This window comes from Passer montanus, unplaced genomic scaffold, assembly GCF_014805655.1.
Source record: "Passer montanus isolate IOZ18808 unplaced genomic scaffold, ASM1480565v1 scaffold15, whole genome shotgun sequence".
NCBI classification, from domain to species: Eukaryota; Metazoa; Chordata; class Aves; order Passeriformes; family Passeridae; genus Passer; species Passer montanus.
This window is the reverse complement of record NW_024362051.1, coordinates 5316247-5342005: the sequence shown is the minus strand read 5'-3', so window position 1 is coordinate 5342005 and position 25759 is coordinate 5316247. Positions and strand designations below refer to the sequence as shown.

Sequence of the window (25759 nt, the reverse complement as noted above, 5' to 3'; positions counted from 1 at the left end):
TAAACTCTCAGCAATGATTCTTTTTTTGACACAGACATCCTTTGCGTGGTGGGGGCAGAAGGGTGACCAGCCAGACCACCAGCAGTTTCCTGGCTGGGATGATTCCCCCGTTTATCTTGTGGGTGACGCTCTGTGCATCCCAGGGATCTCCAACAGTGCAGGACTGGGTTGATATCTCATCCTGAAAGTGGCCCAGCTCCACCTCTGTTCCCCTCTGATAGCAAAGCACTCCTTGCCTGAGTGTTTTGTCACCAGGAGAGTGTTGCTCTGGACCCAGCCCAGCTTCTCTGTAAGCTGTGAGGGCTGATTTGTTTGTCTGAGGGAGGGTTAGGAAAGCCTTCAGCTCCCTAATTGATGAGAGCCCCTCCAGGCCCCACAGTCAGTCCCCACGGGGGGAGTCTTGCTGCCTCGCTGACCCCTGGCTCCCTGACAGCTCCTTTGGACACTCACCAGATATCACACACAGCCTCACCTGCTACAGATCCTCTTTCAAATCCTCCCTTCCTCCTTTCCCACCAGTCCTGCCTCAACCAGAACATGGGGAATTGAAATTTTAACAAGACGGGGAGTTAGAATTAAATTCTAAATTGAATTCTATGCAATTTAGCTAATAATAAATATAATTCTATTCTTATTTAGCTAATTCAGACTAAATGGGGACTTTCAGGAATCAATATAGTTTGGCTTGGAAGGGCCCTTTAAAAGCCACCTCGTCTCGTTTCCCGCAGAGCCGGGGATCCTGGTACCCGGGCGGTGCGGGTGCCCGGGGTCGCAGCGGGTGCCGCAGCCGGGCCCGCTGCGGTGCCGCGGGGGCAGGTGGGGCTGTCCCGGGCGGGGGTCCCGGGCGGTGCGGGCGGCGGGACCCGGGGACGGGGCGGGGAGCGGGGGCAGCCCGCAGCGCCCCGGGCGGGTTTGCCCACCCGCGGCCCGGCGGAACGGGGATAAAACGGTGTCCTTACGTAATGCCGGGCATTGCGACACGGGGGCCCGCTGGGGAGGCGCGGGGGGCCGGGACGCGGCGGGACAGCGGCGGGGTCCCGGCGCCGCATCCCGGGATGCCGCAGCGCGGAGGCCGAGCTCGGCGAGCCGGGAGCTGGCCCCGTGACGGAGGAAAGGTCACTGGGCCACGGCGGCTCCTGCCGAGCGCTGCAGCATGCGGGATCGTTCTACTCCTTCCCGGGAGGCAAAGGTCGAAGGCGGCCGTGCCTCGCCGTGTTTTGCACCGTCCTGGCTCTGGCGTCCCTTTCACCTCGCTCCTCCGCACCCCCGGCATCCTTCTTGCGGCTTGGCAAATTCATTCTGATAGGTACCAAAACCTCAGGCCTCAAGCCAAGCAGGCAAACGGATTTCTTTTTCCATTTTATTCGGCTTATTCTCAGAATATAGGTTTGTACTTGTGGGGAATAATGTCAGTTTAAAAATCCCCATGTCTCTGCTTTCTGCTCCTGTACTGAGCGTGGTGGGGCCACAGCAGCAGCTGCCTCGATTCTGCCTTGTCACAGTCCTTGCTGGGAACAACTCTTGCTGGAGGGGGGAAAGTCTTTGACTCATTCAGTCGTTAGGTATTTGCAAAATAAAAAAAAGAGTAACAAAATTTTCAGAAAATGGAGTGGAGCTGACTCATCACCAGTGACCAATGCAGGGTTGTGTCTCTGGGGAATATTTATAGTGATTCCAGCCGAAACAGATCCCAGCTTGTTTCTCAGATGACTTAGTGAGAATAGAGGTGTGTTGCAGTTTGTTTTGTTGGGTACAGTGCATAGTTGAATAATCACCTTTCTCATGGCATTTCACCTATGAATTTTTGTCACAAATGGGCTTTTGCACGATTGCAATGACATTCCAGAATAATGCCTCCCCCCAGCACTCTCCATTGAAGGTTTGCACTAATCCACCTTTTCTGCCTGCCCACATTTTGGAGTGTGTGTATGGGGGTGTGAGGGTGTGGGGGACATCACTGTTGGCTGCTGTAGCAGCAGGAGGATGTCCCCAGCCCCAGCACTGTTAGGATGGAGGCAGGATGCACAGCTCGGGTCCACCTGGGCTTGGCATCCACTGCAGGTAGGGAAAAACATTTCCACCGGTGTAGCAGATGCTCCTTTCCTGTGTGAGCTGTCACATCGTGCTGGAAGACAAAATTCCATTTTAATTACTCATCCCCGTTGATGTGGTGCCGGGTGTTCCCGCAGGGGGTGGGAGTGAGGGACGTGTCCCTTCCTGAGTGCGCTGCCGGGCGTGCGCTGGCACGGGCCCTGCCATGCTGGTGGCACGGGCTGGGACAGCAGCACTGCTCTTCTCCTCCTCTGCAGGTTAACAGAAACAGCTTAATTTACCGTGTGGGGATGTGGTTTTGTGTTCTTCCCTTGCAGTTTAGTAGCTACAGCAAGCTGTGACTTCCCCCAAGTTAATTTAATCAATATGTGTGATAGTTTAATGAGGGGCTGCCATACAACACTGCAGCTCCTAATGTGTACCCATACGATTAAGAGCAGGCTGTCTCTTCCTTTAATTCCATAATTAGTATAGCCTAAATAATAATGTTTGCATTTGTTTTTAAGGGGTTTGTTTCCTTTATGCTCCTCTGTTTATTGGGTGACAAGGTACTGCATAAACCCTTCTTTAAATCTGCTCCATCATGCATGCAGTTCCAGAGTAAAGCTCCAGCAGGAGGGCTGGGATCCTGCAGGTGTCACAGGGACGCTGCATGGCTTTATAATGCCTGCAACAAAAGAAATCATGGACTCCCAGTCTTAAATTTTGAGTCATAATGGTGCATGGATTATATGATGTTGGCAGCAAGTTGGGACAAAAAGTGTTGTTAAGTATTGTGCCTAATAATGCCGAGTATTTACAAACCACGTGCTTTTACTGGCTTCTCAAAAGCCTCGTGAATGTGCCCAACTTGATGTTTGACCTCTGTGTGACTGTGCATGTGTTTAGGGGTAAATGTGCTCTTAAATCTCTCACAATGAGGCTGCTGAACCTGATCTGAAGCAGACTGTGGGCATGACTTGAAGGGATTTGGGATCTGGACCGTAAAACCCAAAAAGTGGAGCCAGCACTGAGCTCCCCTGGGATGTTGTAGAAGGGCGCTGGTGCCTCCAGGCAGCCATGGGACGTGGAGGAGCTGGGCCCTGCTCTGCCTGAGAGCAAAGCCCCATCCTCTGTGGGACATTGACACAACAGACATTGGCTGGGAAACGACACTGCCCAGGCTGGGGGTCTGGAAACGCCTAAAAGCTGCTTCATTCCAAGGAATTATTTTTCCTTTAATGAAAGAGATAAATGAAAAATAAATTAGTATTCTTTTTAACCTTGTGGGTTTTTCCCCATGGTCGTGTAACCCAATGCTGTCTGTCCCTCTGCTGTTCCTAGCAGCTGTGAAGTGTTTATCCTGCAAGTAGCATCTTTTGATACTTGCAAAAGTAGCAAGTACTGTGCTACTTTCATGCTTTTGGAGACAGGGAGCTGGAATGTTCAGAACTACTGGTACCATCAAGAAATGGTACAGGAGTTCAGATTTATTTGGAATAAAATGTGGCTACAAAAGGATCATTCCAACCTTTTTGGTTTCTTAGCCTTCAGTCTGATAGACTTCCATTGTCTTCATGGGAATTTTATTCTTATAATGAACTTGATTCTTATATTAAATTTTTAGATAATTCCTTTGCCCATGTAAATATCATACACCTGATAAATATGTGCAGGAAGGCTTTAACCTAGGCATGTATGACAGTTATCAGGCAGAGATGAGTTTTTCTTTGGTTGCAGCCAATCCTTGTATTTGCCAGGGCACCCTGTGGGTTTGTTACTTTTTGGACTGAATTTGATTTAATTGCCCAGAACTGCATCATAGAGTGAAAATTTTTCCATCTGTGACACTGGAAAATACTCAATTTGGCCTGCTGTAATGAAATCTTCACTGGGGCTGGCTCTTGGGTCCTGCAGCTCCAAAGGGAACTCTTGTTTTCTCCCTGTAGCAGATATAAATCAGGCATTCCTGGAGGTATGCTCACAGCAGCACTTGGAGCTTACTCCTCAGTTCAGGTTTTCTTCAGTCATCACTTGTACTATGGTGTTTCTTACTCAAGAAAACCAAAATATTTTCCTACTTAGAACACGTTACAGATATTCTACTTGGCCTGCTCTGTGCGGGTGTTGAGGTCCAGAGTCACGCTGAGCTATTTGCACAGTTGGACAAGGATAAAAGCAGTGAATTCATTTCAGTCCAAACCTAATCTGAGTTAATGTGCAGGGATCCCACTGGTGAAAAGCAAGGGCACTTGGCCACGGCCATTCCTTGATCCTTTAAGAGTTTGAATCCCTGCTAAGCATGCTTGTCTTACAACCTGTACTCACACAGGATGTAATCAGGTTTGTTTTCCATCTGTTAAACAAGAGGCTTCTTATTAGCCAGTGCAAACAGAAATTTTTGTTTCGTTCTTGCTGACAATGGCAAGGTTAGCCACCAAGTACACAGCTCCTAGTGTTTTTCACACTCAGCAATTTTGAACACCTTGCTCTGTGTGTGTTAGATGATTTGCCTTACAACCAGCAGGGATTTGGCTTTCAGAATTGTCCCCTAATTATAGTAATTGTCTAAGTGGAGCTCTCATGTCTCCCACTGTTCTGGGCCCAGACTGCAGCAGTGGAGCAGCCTGGCACAGCTCATGCACCTGACGAGCCTGGCCACAGCCAGAGGGGATACACAGGCATCAGGGAACAAAACCTGGCTTCATGGGTTTGGAGAAGGGAAAAACATGACTGAGAAAATCCAACCCAAAAGCATACAGCATTCACTTATGAAGAAAATATTTTGATTTTGTGAAGTGACTCAAAGGGACTGTTGATAAAATAGATCTGATGGATTCCGAGATGCAGCTGGCAGAGCGGTGCATTATCTTTCAAAGCAATGCTTATTTGATTTTTCAAGTGTAGAGATTTGTAATATTTTTAATTTTTGATGATGCTAAATGGCAATATCCATCAGAGGGTTCTCATGGGGCTGGGCTGCTCTGGCAAGGCAGAAGCATTTGCTGTACACAGACAGCTCTGAGTGACTCCTGCCATCCCTCTCCTGAGTGCTGCCTGACTTTGGGGGGTGATTTCCAAGCAGGGTATTGTATCTGTGACTTCAGTGAGGAGCAGAGGAACTACTTACACAAATATGGTAATACTTTCTTAGGGTTTTTTTCTGCTTATGTTTTTGTGGTTTTTTTTCTCTTTTTCTTCCCCCTTTTTAAGGCTGATTTTATGTATAAAAATTAAATCCCTGCTTTTATGTTTTCACAAAACAAACCCAAGCAGAGAAAGTTAGGTGCAATATAAGCAGCTAAAACTGCTTTGGAATATGAATTAAAAAAAAAAAAAACCAAACAACTCTTTAGCTGGTTTGGGGATGCATTTTAATAGTGGATATAGCTGGGAAGAAATTACATGCACCCAAGTAGTCTGTGACTGTATGTGCCCTCGTATCCTACTTTATGTTCTGAAAAGTCTGTTTGCTTTTATTTAGCCACCAGATCTGTTTTGTTCCCTGTAGGACAGGGATTCTTCCTTTATGCAATAGCAATATCCTGCTTTAACAGGCACCAGCTTGTTGTCTGGAGTGCTTGAGGCGCTGAGTGACTGCTGAAAGTCCCTATCTGATCTCCATGGGGTGGTGAGCTTGCCTGAGAGCTGCATCCCAGGCTGCAGCCTGAGAGATGTGAAGGCACCCTCGTGCTTGAGCCAGTGGGTTTGTGTGGGATTTAAAGAAGTCATTTTCGGCTAACATTGAATACTCTGGAGTAAGAATGTCAGGCAGTTTTTAAAGCATTTGCATGCATATGTAGTAAACTGCTTATTACTTTTGAATAGCCAAAAAGTTTGTGAATATGGAGTTTTAGTGCAACATCTGGTATCAAGAGGATTAGCTTTATGAGTTATCTCCTTTGCTGTGTAGAATTTGGAAATCTTGTCTACAAAGACAGAAGATGTGCACCATTTGAGATTGCTTGACTTTGTCTCCCCTAAAGAAATGACTTTCTTTGAATAAGGGAGTAGAAGTTATTGTACTTGGATAAAAAAGGAGATTCTCTTTGTTCCTCAGGATCCTATTTTCTCCTCTGTGTATGGTGAGACAATTTTCCCAGTGGCAGAGAAAATGGGATGCATTTATGACTTTTGCAGGAGGCCACTGAACTAGGAATGTCAGGGCCTGCTGAAGATGGGAAAGTGAGAACCTCCATGGCAGTGCGGGCATCCCTCAGAAACAAAACACAGCAAGCAGAGGAAGCTGCCCCTGCAGTGTCCCCAGCACTGGGCTGTGCCTTTGCAGGGGGCTCCAGTCTGCACTTTGCTGCTGAAGCAGGGCTGTGGCTGCCCTCCAGATGGCCTGGCTTCACAGGGCAGCCTCCCTGCAGGCTGAATTTTTCTCAGCAAGGTCATTTTTACTCAGGTGCACAGAAAAACACTTAAAGGTCAATGTCTAAGGAGAGACCTTAACCCATTAATGGCAATAGCACAGTCAAAGAAAACTGAAGCATAAGAATGACCATTTATTGATTTTGCTGACATAGATGTTATCCATTTGCTGTTCTGAATTAGGGGAAGAGAGATGTTCCTGATAGTAGAGGCTTGTTCTGGTTACACTTCCTTAGTGAATGAGTTGGGGTCCTAATGCTTTACATCAGAATGCAGAGATCCATTGCGAGAAACAGGAGAAACATTTCCGAGAAATGGTTTGAAAAAACCCTAAGTTCATTCATGCAATTGCACTGATAAGAAAACAACAGTTAACTCTTTGGAAAGACACAGACAGTTCCTTTTTTTAAAATATATATTAGCTCTGCAGCCTGTTTCACATCCTTACTGGCAAGTACATGGTCATTGCTGCTGCTGGCTCCTGAGCAAAATGAAATCACACTGTTTGCAATAGCTGCTTTCTTCAGGCTGCATTTAAGTGGTGGGTGGGGGATACAAAATGAAAGGGGCTGAAATGGGCTTAAGTTTCTTGTTGCTTGAATGAATTAAGTAAATTTCTGAATGCTGTAGTTTCCTTTTTTTATTTCTTAAATTTTCCTTTCCAGAAAATGGCTGTTCCTCCTGCATATGCTGACCTGGGCAAATCTGCCAGAGATATTTTCACCAAGGGATATGGTAAATAAAGCCAAAATAAGTTTGGTCTTTTGCTGTCTACCTGACTCCTGAAAATGTTAGAATTTTATTACTTTCCCCTGAGAAATACTCCAGTTATTTCCATTAGAATCCACAGAATCACAGCTTCACATTGCCCTTGCTGTTTGGAAAGGGAGGGTAACTTACTTTTCTTTTGATAAAATTCTTCCTGTTCCCCATAGTACTGTTGTTGGTTTTGTGAGAAAATTGTGTGCTGTTTTTTGGCTGCACCCTTGTGTTGATGAACAGGATCACTGATGGCAATAGTTTGTTTATGAACAGAATGCTGCTCACTGGGAATAAAGTATCATTACCTAATTTGATCCCAATTATATTGCTGAGGTCAATAGGATTCATCAGTGAAGTGCTATCTGAAGTGAGTACAAGCTGCTTCTTAGAAACACATGGTTTGATAACTGTGCCCTTGGTTTAACTATTTAATAGTTCACAGGTGATTTAGAAGCGAGTTTTAAGAACTAAATCAGAAGTGCTTTTCAAATTAACATGTATGTGATTCATATTTTTTACTCACTCTCTAGGTTTTGGGTTAATAAAGCTTGATTTGAAAACAAGATCTGAAAATGGACTGGTGAGTTTGTAAGCACATTAAAATTCAAAACATTGCAGTGGTTTTGTAATTACTGTATATTTATTTTTAAAAAATATATATTTGTATTTATATGAGCTAATATTTAACAAATTATAATGACTGATATGTTCTACAAGTATAAGCATTTTCCTGATTGCATCTATGTATATAGTGACAAATACATGTATGCATAAATTACTTTTTTCTTTTAGGAATTTACAAGCTCAGGTTCAGCAAACTCAGAAACAAACAAAGTCAGTGGTAGTTTGGAAACAAAATATAGATGGGTGGAATATGGATTGATGTTCACAGAAAAGTGGAACACCGACAACACACTAGGCACTGAGATTACTCTTGAAGATCAGGTAATTTTTGGCTCCAGTAAAGCAATTTGCAAATTCACTTATTCCAATGCTTAATTAGAAATTCAATCACTGAATTTTTTTTTCTGCTCAGCTTGCACGGGGCCTGAAGCTGACCTTTGACTCCACCTTCTCTCCTAACACTGGGTAAGAAATGAGTAAGCTAAAGTGACAAAAAGGCATTTTTAATTATTTGTCCTGAGATATCAAGACAGGTAATAATCAACCTGTGTATGATGAAATCATGTCCATGTCACCTAAATCTTAGTGTTAATAATCCCTTTTTAATCCTTAACCATAGCAAGCAAACTTAAACACAATAGCTTGAAAATTATAGTTAGAATTAGAGAGTGAAGAAGTTGTGGTTTTACTCCATTGTGTATTTGTGGCCATGTCAGAGGATGAGCTGCTGCCTTAATAAAAGCACTAAACAAGTCAGCTGTAATGCAAAGCTTAACGAGCTCCAGGGGCCAGTTGGGCACAGCTCTGATAGGCTGACACAGAACTGGGCTCTTGTCCCAAGCTGAATTTATCATCCCAATTCTTGAAGGCCACAGTGTGCCTGGGTGCTGGATGGGTATTTCTGACATGGTGATTGGATGCCATGTTTTATGTGGGCCAGAGGGATTAAGCAGCAGCTGCAGGTCTAGATGTTGGTTTATTTTTTTCCCCTGATTATCTTTGTGCAAGCAGTGCTGCCAGTGAGTCAAAATACTCTGCACATCAGCTTTCCAGAGCAGCAGACTGCACTGCAAGCTCTTGGGGTAATAGTCCCAGGGCAGCTTTCACCCTGTCTTTTAGATTTAGTGTTCTGCATTGTTACCTGCTTTCAGTCCACTCCTAATTCTAGATTAACAAGATACTTTTGTTAAACCGAATAATCTCAAGTAGATTTTTATAATTATTTCTTAACTGGTAGGATTCTTAAAGAAATTAAAAGGAAAAACCTTGTTTAAGAATGTTGTAACACGTCTAGAAGTATTTCTTGGGCACTTCACGGACACTGTAGTTAGGATTGCCTTGAGATAACTGTTAAATGTGGTTAAATGGAGTAAGATTCAATCCTGGTGTGACCTGGCTTAGTTTGACAGTTATGCACCATGTCTGAATATGAGACTTCTTCTCCCTCTCCTCATTATTACTGATTGTGAGGAATCTTTCAGCAGGTAAAGTCATTTTTTGGAGCACTCGGTGTTCTTACCTCTGTCCCTGTGACATTGGTGGCAGAGGTACTGCTGATTTTTACAGAAGTTGTAGATGAGTGCTTTTGGCACTCCTGCACTTTATTTCTGATTCTGCAAAACACAAGAACTTCCTGGGTCAGAGTTAATAATAACAGAAAAGAGATCAGTCTCTCTGTGGGTCTGATACAGCACTGATACTGTTCTTGGAGGTTGTTTTTGTCAGCTGATGTGAAAGGTTGATTTGAAATTTCAAATTAGCCTGACTTTTCCAGAAAGATTTCAGTAAAGATTTGGTCAAAGACAGAAGACACTTGTAAAAAGGGAAGAAAAAAATCTTAAATTAAGAGTAGCTGAATATATTAGACATAACTCTCTTGCCTTGTGAAAGTCTGCACCCTTGATGTAAATCAGCCTAAGAACACATGAGGAAAATACTGTTCTGGCCAATAGTATAAAAATAAACAAGTGACTCAGGAAAGTTTATTTCTGCCTGGCAGCTTTCTGGTGGCTGTAAATGGCTGTAACCATTAAAGCTCACAAAGTACCATAAGGAGAAATGGGCATGTCAGAGCCACTGAAGCAGCCTGCTTGCTTCACAGCAGAGATTTTCATCTTTCACAGCAGGAAATCACAAAGTTGTGATTTCCTAATGTCTGTCCAGTAAATAAAATTACCCAATTCACTAGGATTGTCTAAAAATGGTTTGCTTGGGACAGGCAAGTCCACTACTGTGGACTTCTGGTGGCAAACCTGTAAACTTCTACAGTTTCCATTCCTTCCCTGTATGTACCAAACTTCCAAAACCATTGTATCAGCTGGAGATAAGGATATGGTTTTGTTAATTCCCATCTGTGTGCAGCTGCTTTTCAGAAGACAGTCCAGAAGTGCTTTGTGGGGCACCACACCACATTTTATAGCTCATTTGCAGAGAATTCACTGTAGCTGACTTGGGATTTTTAAAGGTGAACACGAGAAGGTGACATATCATGTGGCTCCCTAGGGATGTACACGTTCTCTTCAGGAATTGTTACACTGAGTTAAACTAAGTGATATGATGGAATTGCTACCTACAGGTGTACCTTTGCAAAGATATGATATCTTCCTTTTCTCTTTAGGAAAAAGAGTGCTAAAATTAAGTCGGGGTACAAAAGGGAGCACATCAACATCGGCTGTGACATGGATTTTGATATTGCGGGCCCTTCGATACGTGGAGCTCTCGTGCTTGGCTACGAGGGGTGGCTGGCAGGCTACCAAATGACTTTTGAGACAGCAAAGTCCAGAGTAACCCAGAGCAACTTCGCTGTTGGCTATAAGACTGATGAATTCCAGCTTCATACTAATGTGTAAGTACTGGCAGACAGGCACTAAAAAGGAATTTGGAAAGATTTTGCTGCTTACTAAACAATGAAAGGGTCAGAGGTTCAGCAATGGTGAACAAGGGAATGGTGAATTGGAAATTAATTCTTCATTAAAGGTGTCAAGCTGTATTTTTTCAGCTGCATTACCTTTTCTTTGAGTTGTGTGGGGGATTGCATGATGGAAGGAACTGGAACTCACTAAGCACCCAAGGGTCCAAAGTCTGTCTAACAGATAAGGACTGTTAGAACCCATTAGTGGTATAATAAAAAAAGTAAGTTATAAAAATACTCTTTGTGAAAGCTGAAAAAAGCAATGCTTTCCTTTTACACCTGTCAGCATCAAGCAAAATGGTGGCTTGATGTGTGGATGAAAGAGTTAATCAGAGGATGAAGAAGAACAGGCAAAAGGGAGTGACTGGAAGAGATTAGGACTGGGTTTGTTTCAGTACTGGAAGGGATATGGTGTAAAAGTTTATTTGGTATTGCAACTTCTAATAATACATTTACACAAGTATTTGTCCATTCCGAATGCATCAACAGTGGGAAACCAGGATCAAATTCCATGAATTTATCTGTTTCCTGTTCCTCTTAAACAGGCAATTTATGCCTTTGGGGAAGACAGTTTTTTAAGATTAGGCAGTCCCTAATCCATTCTCCTGCCCCCCCTTCTGTGCCCCTGGGTAATTGGATATTTTGCATGTAGCAGAGCTATTCCAGGCTGTTTCCATCTGGGGGCTGAACAAGCATTCTGCCTTCCTAGAGCTACTTCTTCAAAGGCCTTCTGTTCCGTTTCCTGCTGGTTTGCAGCAGTCTGGTTTAGGAAGCTCCCGCTGCCTCACAGAACAATCGAACCCCCACAGCCCAGACTGGATGTTTGAAGGAGTGCCAAAGCACAGAAATGTGGGCAGAAAACTTCCATCAAAACAATATGTGGGGTCCCCTTCCACTCAGGAGTTAGAAGTTACTCCTTCAAGTGCAATGACTTTCAGCTTAGTTGTGCTGTAGCAGTTCAAAACATTTTATTATTGGCTTCTGCTATAAAATGCTGTGGTTATTATTGCTCTTAATTAAAGCAACAGCAGAAACTCATAGCAGCAGCAGGGGCTAGATCTGTTTCTTGTATTCCTGAGGGTCTGCTTCTCAGGTTGCTGTTATTGTACAAAACTATAGATGCATGATGCAAATAGAAATCTTACTTATTGTTAATAATAGATTAGTTAGGTGATTGATGTATTTCAGCTTTGAAAACATGTCAGAGCTTTTATATAATCCCAGAAAGAGTAGTGTATGGAACTCCCCTCATTAGGCTGCTTGGTTTTTACATCTACACAGGTCAGTGTTTCACTGGGATGCTGTGGCAGAGCAGATAATGTAACTAGGTGGGGTATGAAGCATGATTTTTTTGTTCCTGGCATTACACAAACCAGGTGGGGACTCTAGAAAGTTACTTGCCATCAGGGTGCCTTAATATATTAATTTTCAGAGGGGGCTAGTGTTATTTTTTTTTTACTATAACTACATTAAAACTACATCAACTCTATTATTGGCATAAAAAGTGCTATTATTACTATTGGAGTTTAAAAGAAGTTGACATTATTATTATTCTTTAATAATAAAACCAAGGGAGGTAGGGCTGGATAATTTCTAGTTTTAAATATGACTTTCCTCATTTTTTAAGCATAGCTCAGACCGCCCCCCCCCTAATGTTGCAGGTCAAGACAGAGCTGTGTGGGAACCTTGCACAAAACCTGCCTGTATAACCAGCTCTCCTCAGTCCTTTTTAATCTCTCCTTTTCTTGAGAGCCAAGCACATGCAGTTAATGTGAGCTTCAGTCTTATCTGAAGTAAGTATTGTAGTGTTTTTCTGGAAGAATTGCTCTAACAATTTAAAAGGCTGTTGCTATTGCTTGAACTTCTAAATAGGCATATCACTGCTGTCTGTGCAACTGTTATGAACTAAAGAATATCAGACCAAAGGGGTAAAAAGGAAAAGATCCTAAATGTACCCCTTTTTGTAATCATTAAAGGTCTGGTGTACTCTAATAATTGGAACCAGATTATATCACAGTTTAGAAATAACCCCAGATTAGATTTTCCTGGGGTTTAAACCCTGTTTTTCTACAATATGTTTGTATCATCTCTTTAAGAAAATAAGCAAAAAAGGAAATTCAGATGCTCACTGGTTTATGGGGAGTGCAAGGCCTTTAGCAGTCTATGGTCTTGTTTTTATGATCTGCATGCTGTAATGTTTTGCCTTTTATTTACCACACTTTATTCCTTTGTGACAATGGGGCAATAGTAATTGGAAGTTGTGCTACTCACTGTTCAGCTGTGGGCCAGTGCTCTGTGCAAAGCAAAATTAGTTCCATTTCTGTTTCTAGTCCATAGACCACAGCACAGATGCACCCTAAAGACTGTTGCAAATGGAATTCATTTGCAAAAGCCTGTAGACTTGCACATTAAGTTGGCATCTTCACCTGTGATACAGTTCCTCTGTGTCTGGTAAAAGCATGCTGACATGGCAGTTTTGGGATGACTCAGGCTCTGTGACTGGGGTACAGCCCTCTCAGGGCACAAGGGGACATTTGCTGGGGAAAATAATTATTTCAGAGACACACAGGGAAAAATAAATCTCTCTACTAAAAAGATTCCCATCTACAGGAAAGAGAAAATTAGAAGCTGTCATCATTGGTCTAATTTTTGATAGTTTGTCATGGGTTTTTTTCAGTTTTAGAAGTTGTTGAAATATAATAATCTGCAATGAATTGAAGTGTTTAAAAATAGCTTCATAACCAATCTGGCCTAATGTCTCTATCTTAGTTGTTATAGGGATATTTAATGAGGTGTAAGTAGATGTTGTGCAAATACAGCTCTTACTGGAAAAATAAAAGCTGATTGTTTTGGGGTGCTGTTTAAAACGACACTAATGCATTCCTTCCAGGAATGACGGAACCGAGTTTGGTGGCTCCATTTACCAGAAGGTGAATGATAAACTGGAGACTGCTGTGAATCTGGCTTGGACAGCTGGAAATAGCAACACTCGCTTTGGAATAGCAGCCAAGTATCAGATTGACCCAGATGCCTCTTTTTCTGTGAGTCCTGTGCATGTGCATTTATATGCATTTGAAAAGAAGTGCTTGTAATGGAAGTGGAAAGCAGCTTTCCATCAGCAGAGCATGGTCCTGATGCAGTTCTGTGCTGTGTACTTGGATCTGTTTGTTTTGGTTTTGGCAGCCTGAGAGCACAGCTATTGGATTTTCCTTAAAAGAAACACAGAATGTTTTATTGTAATACTGGGCACTATTTTGAGACTGTTTTTGTGTCAGTCTGGGAAAAATTAAAGATTGTGTTAATAAACCCATTCTTTTCTACCGTGACTGTAGATTCTTTGAGATTTGGGATTTAAGTTACAGAAAAATTAACTCTAGATTTATCTGGGATTTAAAACTTGAAATCCTTACATGCTTAAAAGCTGTTGCATAATTCTCAGGCATGGAGCACTTTGAAGAAAGATACTAAATTATTTACTATTTATTACTAAATAATGCTTTATTGTTTCCCTTTAAGGCTAAAGTGAACAACTCCAGTCTGATTGGGTTAGGATACACTCAGACTTTAAAGCCAGGTAAGTCTATGGAGAAAAAAGTCAGAATCAATAAAGTGATACTTTAATCTTGAAATACCAAAAGTTTTTTGGTGATAAAGTATGATGGGTTTTGTAAGATTGCTCTTCATGCTTGGCAAGCCAAAAATGAACTTTTCTAGGGAGTGTTCTGTTAATTTTGGATATCTGGTTGAAGCAGAATTATTAGAGACCATTGTCCACTGACCAGTCACACAGTCTCTCATGTTGATATAAAATATGTGTATATTTTTTTATGTCACAGATCAGTAACTAAATTTTTAATATTTCAGAGGCTTCCTATTACAGTTTATTCTTCTTAAAAATGTGACTTTCTCAAGGTCCCCTGGCCCAGGAAGAGGGCAATCTTTCTGCTGCAAAATTGGTTTTAATGTAGTGTAATAAATCTGCTGCCAGAATACTGAGCAGATTGACATGAGATATTACAGCAGATGGGGCTTGGGCTTTTTCATACCCAGATTTTAAAGTGGTTTAGAAAGGTGAGTATGTATCAAGGTCCCACGTTTTTGTAATTTTGGACTCTAAAATTAGATTAATCAGTAGACCAGCAGCAGTGAATTGGCACAGAGCTTTAATTACTTGAAGTGATAAAAAGCAGAATCTATCATCATGGTTTATTATAAATTTCATAATTCAGAAAGATTTCTTATCTGCAGATTGTTTTAAAATGCCCAGTCCTTCCAAGGCCAGCTGCCAAATCCCATTAACTTGGCTACCCAATAAATTAAAGCAGTAACAGACATGGCACTTTCTGAACATAAAGCTCATTCCAGGTTTTGACTTTTCTCTCCCTTTTCTCTATTGCAGGTATCAAACTGACGTTGTCAGCTTTGTTGGATGGCAAGAATGTCAATGCAGGGGGTCACAAACTTGGTCTAGGATTGGAATTTGAAGCATAAGGAGTGATTTCATAATTGCTAATCTGAAAATACAGCATAGCTACCTTCAGAAAATAGTGTACCTTTCAATGTTTTGTCTGGGGTGCAAGTGTTGCTACGTATCTGTCCTGCTAGTCCTGGTTAAAGACAGCTAAGCTTTAAAAATGATGTTAAAGAAGTGGAGACAAAATCATAAATAAAAAATCCTAGCTTTTTTCCTTTATGTAATTGCTCATCACATCTGTCAGCTGCCACATGATAAGAAGAAGGAAGGTGTTGATTACCTCTACTAATATATTGATGGCACAAGGAATGTGTTAATGTGTTGTAAAACCTGGGAATTGCAGACCACTATATTGTACTGTTCACTGTGTAAGCAAAATGTTCCGACACCTAAGGTTTCAGTCAATGAGGGAATGTGCAAAACTGTCTGAAAAAGGGATTTTAAAATTTATTTTTTTAGATATGTGTTTCATCCATGGTTCGTCTTACTTGGTTACCCCGCACCTACTGCTGTCTCCAGAATGCTTTAGGTTGTCTGACTTGTCCAAGTCCTTGTGGAGGAGGTTTGATGTGACTCAGCCAATGCTGCCTGTCCTGTGTTGTGGTTCCTTCCCCTTGCACTGATGAAAAAGCTTGTAAAATGGACATAATCAGGGAAGAGTCTTTGCAACTGCAATCACATAGTTGCATCACTAATTCTAAAACGGAGTTTTCTTTTATTACCACTTTTTTTTAGCAACTAAATGGGTACATTTTTAGAGAGTCTTCCATTTTGTGTGGAACTAGACCCCAAAATGCTGTACTTGACACTACTAAAAATGGATAAAAAACCCAAACCTGACTTGAATAAAATATTGAAATGTCATCTTTTACTCTGTCTTTATATTAATTGTGAAAACAATTCCATCTACAGTTGTGGCTCCAGCAGAAGACTGGCAACGTCTTGGTGTGTGTTTTGTACCACACAAACCAAAATTACCGAGAAGAATTAAATTCCAGCTGTGGGCACTGTTCTTAGTGCTGCCTAAGCTCTGACAACTGCACGTTACATGTGTCTATCTCATGGATAGAACAAGCTAACGTGACTTATTTATTACAGAATTCAGTAAGTGAATTACCTCTCTGTAAAAGAGTAAGTGTGGGCAATGAAGAGCTTGGCTCAGCCTCATGGATAGAACAAGCTAACGTGACTTATTTATTACAGAATTCAGTAAGTGAATTACCTCTCTGTAAAATAGTAATGAAGAGCTTGGCTCAGCCTCCGCGGCTGTTGATCAGTGTTGGTATTTTTCGCGAGGAGGCCGTGGCCGGGGGTGGCTGCAGATGGCGAGAGCTGCGGCGCAGGACGTGCCCGATGAGGCAACGCCATTGCGACAGTGACACTGCACCGCCACCGCAGCGACAGCCCGCGGCTTGGGCAAGGCTGCTTCCCCCTCAGCATCTCCTCTCAGACATTTAACCCAGCGCTGCTGGGAGGAGCGGAGCCCTTCAGCTCCCAGGAGCAGTGCGCGAGCAGTGAGCGAACCAGAACCGGTTTAAAGCTGAGATTGGAGCGTTCAGATTTATCAGATAGAGGAATCAGATAAAGGAAAAACCTTTTCTCCCTCGGGGCGGCCGGGCTCTGGACCCCGTGCTGCCCGGGGAGCGGTGCAGTCCCAGCCCCGGAGGGGTTCCTGAGGCGCCGGGATGGGCGCCGGGCGATGGGATTTAAGGGTTACGGTGCTGGTGGAGGGTGCGAAAGGTGTCCCAGCCCCGCTGGTTCCATGCCCAGCAGGTCACGCTGTGCTCACGGCTGTACTCCAGCAGCCCGTGCCCGCACGGTTCCATCCCCTCCGTTCCACAGTTCCCGTGTCTGTGACGCCGCCGCGCCGCCCTCAGCTCCGCGCGCGCCCCGTGCGCGTGCGCGGCTGCCTCACGAGGGGCGGCGCCATCGCCACGTCCGCGGAGGGGCCAAGAGGCGGGGCCCGGCGGGCCGCGCCCTGTGCTGGCTGCTGCTCTGCGGCTGGGCCCTGGCGGCCCGCGGGGAGGAATCCCTCGGTGAGCGCCGCGGGGCCGGGCGGGGGGCTGGCTGCGGGCTGTGGGCGTAGCGCGGTCGCCCCGCCGGTCTCTCTCGCCGGTCTCTTCCGTTGGGCCTGGAGCGCTGTGCGGGCCGCGCCTTGAGGTGACCGCTGTGGCCCCGGCCTGGCCTCGGCCTTGAGGTGACCGGTGTGGCCCCGGCCTGGCCTCGGCCTCTGCTCTGTGGGCTGGGTGGGCGCAGGGCAGGGGCAGCGCCAGGTGTGCAGAGCTTTTGTTGCTGTGAAGAGCGGTTTGGCTGGTTACTTCATTCATCAGACTTGGGATGCTTTTTCTAAATAGTCTGGCTGCGTGCCTGGTTTTAGTCTCCCCTCTCCTAGAAATTAAGTTTATGTTATTCTGCAAGTTGACTCCTGGTTAAGTGTTTTCGTAATCCCCCCTAAAACTACAGACGGCTGTAATGAAAGGCTGGTAAGAAATGTGTGGTTCAGGGACAGTGAGTTCCTCTTTGTTTTGGATGGAGTATTGGCTGGGCAGTGAAGAGAAAGGAATTAGTGAAGGAAAAAAAGAAGGGAACTGTTTGATCCATCAGTTCCTTCCGTGCTTGTCAGTCAGTATCTCCACACCAGCTGTATCTGTGTTGCCCCTCGCCTGCTTTAATGGGTAGGCAGTAAGAATTTGGGACAGAAATCTGTAGGAAATGGAGAGTTTTTAACTTCAGGAGTCATGAAACAACTTGCTTTCTAAAGCAGTTTTCCTGGAAGTGAGTTTTAACCATGATGTGTTTTTTATGTCCAGTGTTTGTATTGCTAACTCTGTCACCATGATTGAACATTAGTATCTGCTCCTAAAGCTGAGGCATCTCTGGATCTAAAATCATCTGACAGTGTTGTGTAATCAGTGCAACCACTGTTTATAATGCCAAATAGTTTGGGGTAAATATCATAAATCAGTTGTGGTTTAGCTGCTAAACTTCCAGCTGCTATTAAAACAAAAACCCAGGCATATTTTAGGAATAATAGGAAATTGCTCTTTCTCAGTCTGAAGGTGCAGCAATAGCCACTGGGAGTCCCTTGCATTTAAGCATATATCCTTCTAAAACTCCAGTGTTAAAATCAGTTCAAGATTAACTTGAAGTGTAAGGCCAGATGCAGTATAGTTTTATAGAGAAAATACTCTTGTTTGTATTTCAAACAGTTTAGCTCTTACTCTCTAATAGTTCTTGTGTGTTTGGGGAGGATAGCAGCAATGCTGACCTCACTCACAATAGCCAGCTAGCTATGAATGTGGAATTATCTTGCAACTGCCTTTCCTCATATTGATCTCTGCACATGCAACTAGCTGGCTTAAACCTGAGGAGAGAGCAGAATTCCCTAAACTTGCCCTGGGTAAGAACTGCACAAGTTAATGTTGGTGTGATAATTCAGATGAGTGTTTTTTCAGCAACACAAAGTGTGTTAGGTGTGAAATGGTTGAATTTCGGCAGAGAGGCACCGTGGTGTCTGCTGCACGTGAGAGGAGTTGAGTCTTCTGTGTTTTCCATTTGGTTAAAGAGTAATTCATACTGCAGAAGTGTGCCATGTAAACAAGAGCTCTGTTGTAACTGAACCTCAGCAGATACACAAGTTCCATGAATAACATCATTCAATGTCCCCTCTGTAATATTTCACTTACAAGTAACCTGACACGAGAAGTTGCTTGAATGCTTCATTTCTAGAGCCTGGAACTTTCCTGTGAGCCTTGAAAATGTTTAATGAAAGTACTGTTGCTTTTGTGAAATGAAAAATTAGTTTGGCATGCCAAAATGCAAGGCAAGTATGGTTTTCCATTTTAAATGAAAATGCAGGCTGAAAGTCTAAAATTTGTTTTACATTGTTTAAGATGCCTCTGGATTTGAATCTGATAGTGATGTGCTGCAAACATGAATAGTTTGCTCATATTTAGGCTTAAAAATTGGCTATTAAACTCTCTGCATATTTTTTTTACTGTTCTTTGGATAAAGAAAAGGGACAGTGGGCTCTGTGTGTGGATTTAATGCTCACCTTGTTTTTTATGTATTTCTGCAAAGCCTTGCAGCATTGGAGAGATGCTGAATTTGCCTGAGGGTGCATTGTTACTGTGCTATTTCTGACTTACTTCATTACAATAACTGCTGCCAACAAATGCTTTCCTCCAGGAGCATGAGCAGCATTTGTTTTTAACTCGTGGTTCAGTAGTTTCATTTGAGGTAATATAAGATTGGAAATCTCTTACAGTGGCTACAAATTCAATAAAAAGTAGTGCCTGGGAAGAGGTGCTGCTGTCCTGTGTCCTGACTGAAAAGGACTTTGCAGTGTCTTCTCATTTTTTTGTTGGTAAAACTTGCAGTGGTGAAAGATGAAAATCTTAACTGCAGGAAAATCTTTCCTGAGAACATCCTCCTTTGTAGGCCTCAGCTCATTCTGTGGGAGGAAGAATTTGATGATGGAGAAAATGCTAGTCATGTATGATTGTATGAGATGTCATGAGTCCACAGAGGGAAGAATGACAGCTCTTTGAAGTTAAGTCTGGAAAACAGGCGTGCTGAGTTTTTCGGGGACACTTTGCCACACTGATCTGGAAGGCATGTGCTTCCAAACTTTAGTTCCTGTCCCACTCAAGACTTTTCTTTGGAAGTTGCCAAAGTGCAGGAGTATGTATTTCTGCATATGAATGCTAAAAAGTTTGCAGTGTGACGTATGCTGTGTTCTTCATATGATTTCTTCTCTGTGAAGGAAATTTGTGGCAATAGTTTTCTGTCAGAGAAGTCAGTGCCTTGTGCATAGTGCTGATTGTTTCTCATCCTTTTCTCAGGTTCTGTGAAAGAGGATGTGCTTACAAAAAATATTTCTTCTACAAGTGAGAATGAAACACTGAGTAGATCCCAAAATTTGACAGACAGCTTGCAGAGTTCAACCTCAGCAGGAAAGGAGGCCAAAATCAATTCGGTGACTGCCGGAAAGCCACCTACAGCAAATGGTGACTCTTTGTCACCTGATGTCCCTGCTAGTCCAGTATCACAGGTGGATGTTGATGCTTCTGAAGATACTAAAATTGAGGAAGAAGATCTTCTAACAGATCTGAAAGACACACTAAATAGTTCCCCACCCATCATCAAAGAAACTATGGAGTCAGATGGAGATGACTATGGATACGAAATGACACCAAACTCCAGATACAGTCCAGACCTTCTAGAGATGTCAGAAGACGACAACTCTGACACCATCAGTAATTACAATGAGGAGATCAAGACCCTTGATGAGAAGATAAAAGCTGTTTCTGTCTCAGGGTTGGATGAAGAGGAAGACAGCCATTTCTTTTTTCATCTGGTTGTAGTTGCCTTCTTAGTAGCTGTTGTTTATGTCACCTATCACAATAAGAGGAAGGTAGGTGTGCTCTGAAAGGTTGAGAGAAACAGCTGGAGTGTTTAAAATAAAGTTGCATTCCCTTGTACATGTTTTTAACAAGAGGAACTTAGCTTTTTGAAGAATGAAATCTTTGACTACTTAGTCTTGTGATAATACTAATATGCAGATCATTAATGTCATTTTTATCTGCACAATGAAAAGAAACTTGAATCAAATATTTACAATAAGAAAATGAGTTAATTGGTAACATCAGTAATCAATCAGTGCAGTAATGAACACTGGCAGTGCACAACATGAATTCTGTAAAGGGGACCTGAGCCAAGTCAAGTGGGGGTGAATGATTAACTAATTTTTTTCTGCACAGGAAAACAAGAAATTAAGGGAGGTTTAACTGCAAACGGCGTGGGAATGTTCTTGTTATGATTGTGATAATCTTTCTAATAGTCACTTTAATATGGTCTTTAGATCATGGACATTCTGAGGGTGTAGCTACAAACTTTTAGAAAGTGTTTAATGCTGCTTCCAGTTTTACATAGAGAAGCTACTAAGTTGCTATTTTCAGGTAAATGTTTCTTCAGTACAAACTAATTCTCCGTGTCTCAAAAATAGTCTGATTGTTGTTATTCCAAAATATATTGCTAGCATTAAAAGTTAGCTTCAGCCCAACCAGACACAACAGAAGTGCATGCACAAATTTGCATTAAGCAATAGATTACCTTTTAGATATGAGGAAAGTTTAGTGTTTATCTTGGGGGAGAATACTGTTCTGGGTGAGGATTTGCAGGACCCAAAAGAAAGCAGCTGAAAACCCAAAACCTTCTTTACTGTGCAGTGGCCTGTCTATAATGAGCATTGCCAACTCCTTTTAGGGGAAGATGTTGAGGACTGTTGCATTTTGAAAATTTATCTGAGAGCAGTTCAAATAATTTAGAAATGTATTGGCTTTGCTGCAGTAATGCCCTTGCCAGCCTGGGGGGTGAAACCATGGTGTCAGTAGCACTGTGAAGCTGTCTCTCAAACCCAGCATGTTTCTGCACAGCATCTATAAGTTGTCCTGTTATTCTTTCAGATCTTCTTACTGGTGCAGAGCCGAAGATGGAGGGATGGCCTGTGCTCCAGGACAGTGGAATACCATCGTTTAGATCAGAACGTTAACGAAGCGATGCCTTCCCTGAAAATAACCAATGACTATGTGTTCTGAAAGCACTGTGACTTGAGTTTGCTGAACTTAGCACTCTTTGCCTGCCCAGTCATGTAATGATATTCAGGTATTCTAAATAAGCTGCTTGTGCAGAAATGAGATGTACTCTCTTTGACCTGGATGTTTTGGAGATTCAGTGTCATGGAAGATCAAGGGCATGACCCATCTGTTTGCTACTTTGGTCGGGTTTTATATCAACTGTAAAGATAGAGAATTTAATAAATTAGTGCTCTTTCCATTCATTAAGCATCATTCCCTTCTGTCTGGAGCAGTCTTAATAGTCATACTACAAAAAAATAGGCATAAAATATTTTAGGTCTAATAAATTAATGACTTTGGCATCACTAAATCAAATTAATGATCTCTTTGCTAATCACTTACATGGCTCATAAATTCCACTATATTGCAAACTTAAAATATAATTACTTTCTTCTGTGCTTAAATTTTGATGCTGCAAGCCTTTCATCTCATTTTTTCTGATTCTGTTTTCTTGTTGCATAATTTGATCCTATTTTGGCAAAATAGCTGGAATGGCAATTTAATAATTTATGTATGTGTTCATGCCATAAATAATTTTAAAACGATTATGTATAACCCGTTTTATTTCAGAAGTTCTGTATCATATATTTCCTTCCATGTTTAAGGTGTTTGTGAAAGTATGCAGCTTCTGGACTGTCCCTTTTTTTTCTCTGATGCTATTTATGACTTCATTGTCTTTGTAACTAATGAGTGGAAAACAAGCCTTGTTGAATAATTTTACTAAAATGTAGATAGCTGACAGGCTTTCAATACATCAAAGCTTTCTGTTGAATTTGAAGACAGTTGGGAAATGGCTATGTGATTTGTTATATTATAAAGGGGAGAAACTGTCAGAATAATTTATTTGGTACTTTTTCTGACCTAGGTAACAGGTGAAAGTAAGGGTGTCAGTGGACAGTGCACTCTCATTTTTGACAAACATTTATGCATTAGTGTAAATCAAGTTACTGCTACAGTAGTTTTTTGGGGGGTTGTTTTTTTTTTGTCTTTTGTACTTTCATTATTTATGTTTTCATGAGTTGTAAAATATAAAATTTTAGTTTTCTGTACATTTTATTTGTGATTTAGTTTTCAGACTGGTATGTTTGTAAATAATGGTGAATCAGAACCCCATAATTAATGACTTGGTATTCAAGTAGTTATGTAACATTTGGAAACAAATCAATTTCACGCCTGTTGGCATGAGGAGTCTGAAGGCATGATATTGTTTTAGGAATGAAATGCTAAAAGTTCTGTATCCTACTGTTAAATGCATTCTTTTCATAACCACAGGAAGTAAAGCACAAACAAAATATCTCCAAACTCTTTTCTTGCGGTAATTTTTATTGTATTTGGACTTGTATCACTTAATATTTTGAATAAGGTTTTTAAAATAAATGACAATAATAAGCCTGTGTTTCTTACCTTAACTATTTCACTGCTTTTATACAGTAACTTATGATAAAAAACTTGCTTATGCTTGGAATTGGAAACCATTTCAAAATGGTTTCCAATTTTCCAATTTCCATTTCTCTGTTGCCCATACTGGATGTATGAAGGTTTGTTATGTGCATCTGTTAAATGCTGTGTAGGGTAGATAGCAAGGCTTAAATTAAATATTTTAAGCTGTGGGAATTAATACATTCTTTTACAAGATTTGTTTAGCTTAAGTTATTTAGTCTATAATTCTTGTGGAAGGTATTTGAAATTCTTACCTGAACATACCTACTTTGAAGTGTAACACTGTTGTGGTCAAGATCTAAAGGAAAGGTTACTTCTCAAAGCTCCTTTAGGGTGTTTAAATATTGGAATTTGAGGTGGTGGCTAATGTTTTTGCACCCAAGAAATTCAGTAACTTTGTCCTTAAAAGTTACTGATTATAGTGTAGTGATTTTGACAGTAGAAAATAGTATGTTCACCCTTGGCAGAAGCTTTTGTTCCTTTCAGCTTGGTCCCTTACACAGGACCCACACTGAGCAGCCTGCAGCCTCACTGTGCAGAGATACAGTGATACCCATGTGAGAAATTTCATTTGCTCTTCAACCCACCCAGTGAATTAGACCATCGAGACAAATGTTACACTTTCAGCCACTTCCCTCACTATAATAGCTACAATACTGTTAAAAAATACAGAAAATTAATATCAGTCTAAATTAGTAGAAATAAGGCATGTTTTGTTACTTTCTGGAGTTCATAGATATGAACTTCATCCATGTTGGCTGTCTTCCAAAGCTCTTGGAGCACAGTTCAGCTGGTGGAATAAAACCAATGTAAATTTCTTCTTTCAGCTTTCTGCTCAACTCTCAGTGTCTTCTTTAGGACTTATATGTTTGAGGAATAATCTTGCATTTCCTTGCCCTGCTTCCTTCAAATTGTCCTTCTGGATAAGAAGAAGTCTCTGAGAAGAGATATTTATTAATCTTTACAGCTTTTAAACTGTTCCTTACAACAAACCCAATAACTTCTGGAGGAGGAATGCACACAGCTAATGGTGTGATTGGCAGCTTTCCCTAAAAAATCACAGAAGGCAAAGGCCTGGATCAGCTCAGTTAGCAAACCAGGTTGTTTTGCAGTCAGCACATTTTAAAATGCTTGAAGGTTTAGCTCTGCTATGACAATACCTGTCCCACAGATGTGAGATGTAATTAGGCCTAATGACCCCAGGACTTGCAGTCCTGGGCTGGACTGCAAGTGTTAAATCAATCCTTGGCTGAATTGCCCATGTAGCTGTTCTCTGAAAATGCTCTTCATGAGGTCACCTTAGAGGAGAAAATCACATTATGAGCCTTTTGCTTGTGAAGTCATACCAGGACTGAAACCTTTTGATTTGGGTAGGTGATGTTTGAGGTCATGGAATGATGGTTTGCACTTGTGTCTTTTGCAGAGTAAAAATTTGACTCACTCAAGTACCACAAGCACTTAAGATGAGCAGCTGTTCTTTGCTTGCTCTACTGTGGTGCACATCCTCTGTCACAGAAGGAAGAAAAACTTTTAAAAATAGAAATATTTTTTTAAATTATGTTCTTCACTAATGATAATAAGGGCAGCTTATAAGTATAATTTTAAATTCAAAGGGAATTTATATGAATTTGAAATCCTTGAAATTCTTTAACAGTGGGTTTAGTTTGGGGAATTACCTAAACAGATGCTCTTTTTGGACACTAATTTATTTTAAGGACTTGTGGTGAGTCTGTCAGGTTGGCAGTTACTGCAGAAAGTTGCCCCAGGAGATGGTTTGGTCACAGCAGAGTTTGTGGATGCATCCCAGCAGATGATGCTGTCACGACAATGTCAGTGTTGACACGTGAAACCTGCGCGCTGCTGATGCCCATTGCTCAGTGAGCAGGGCCGCGGTGCCAATGAGCAGCGGTGGTCGGTGTCCTGACAGGGGCACCGTGCCACCCAGGCCCTGCCGTGTGGCAGTGTAAGTGTCGCTGCCTTTGGAGCGAGGTGAAGCCAAGCTGGCAGCTCCGCCCTGGCCCGCGGCGGTGCCGAGTTGTTTCTCGGGCTCGCTGTGTGTCATTCTCCCGGCGAGAAGGGACCTCGCCCTTGCGCAGGTGAAAGGTTTGACACGCACACAATGACTGACTTTTTTACTCCGAGGATGTTTTTTCATTCTCAACAGCCCTTGAACTATTGCCTGAGCAAGGGAAGTGCTTGCTGAATTGGCTTGGGCGGTCAATAGCTGTTGCCTAATAGCACCAATAAAGAGGGAAAGGTTTTTCCTGATCCGGTTTTACAAGGGCTCCAGCAGCACCAGGAGAGCGTGGCATGTGTCATCCACTGTGCAATAAAAGAGCCATTTGCTGATGGGGCAATCAGGGTTGAACTACTGGGTTTTAATTTCTTTAATTGAATTTGCTTGTGGAAAATTAAGAGCAGGCAATCAAAAATTCATAAAGTGCTGAGATCAAACAGAGGAAAAAGCAAGCAGATTTATGTCACATCTCTCCAACAAGAAATATC

At 42.1% G+C, this 25759-nt stretch overlaps 2 protein-coding genes across 2 annotated transcripts; both read left to right on the top strand.

Moving 5' to 3' along the window:
- Positions 1-7070: 7070 nt before the first annotated feature.
- VDAC1 (voltage dependent anion channel 1) lies at positions 7071-16047 on the top strand. Its single transcript, XM_039701156.1, has 8 exons — positions 7071-7140; positions 7698-7747; positions 7960-8112; positions 8204-8256; positions 10409-10636; positions 13593-13743; positions 14219-14276; positions 15102-16047. The coding sequence occupies exons 1-8, from the start codon at positions 7074-7076 to the stop codon at positions 15191-15193; spliced, it is 852 nt and encodes a 283-aa protein (XP_039557090.1). The 5' UTR covers positions 7071-7073; the 3' UTR covers positions 15194-16047.
- An 813-nt stretch (positions 16048-16860) lies between these two features.
- Positions 16861-23223, top strand: CUNH5orf15 (chromosome unknown C5orf15 homolog). The gene is made up of 3 exons (XM_039701155.1): positions 16861-17212; positions 20021-20592; positions 21644-23223. Exons 1-3 carry the CDS (start codon positions 16876-16878, stop codon positions 21773-21775), a joined length of 1041 nt encoding a protein of 346 aa, XP_039557089.1. The 5' UTR covers positions 16861-16875; the 3' UTR covers positions 21776-23223.
- Positions 23224-25759: the final 2536 nt, after the last annotated feature.

Coding starts and splice junctions, on each gene's coding strand:
- CUNH5orf15 (XM_039701155.1), top strand. CDS start 16,876: ATGGGATTTAAGGGTTACGGTGCTGGTGGAGGGTGCGAAAGGTGTCCC. Junction 17,213..20,020: donor CCGCGGGGAGGAATCCCTCG/GTGAGCGCCGCG, acceptor TCCTTTTCTCAG/GTTCTGTGAAAGAGGATGTG. Junction 20,593..21,643: donor CCTATCACAATAAGAGGAAG/GTAGGTGTGCTC, acceptor TTATTCTTTCAG/ATCTTCTTACTGGTGCAGAG.
- VDAC1 (XM_039701156.1), top strand. CDS start 7,074: ATGGCTGTTCCTCCTGCATATGCTGACCTGGGCAAATCTGCCAGAGAT. Junction 7,748..7,959: donor CAAGATCTGAAAATGGACTG/GTGAGTTTGTAA, acceptor TTTTTCTTTTAG/GAATTTACAAGCTCAGGTTC. Junction 8,113..8,203: donor AGATTACTCTTGAAGATCAG/GTAATTTTTGGC, acceptor TTTTCTGCTCAG/CTTGCACGGGGCCTGAAGCT.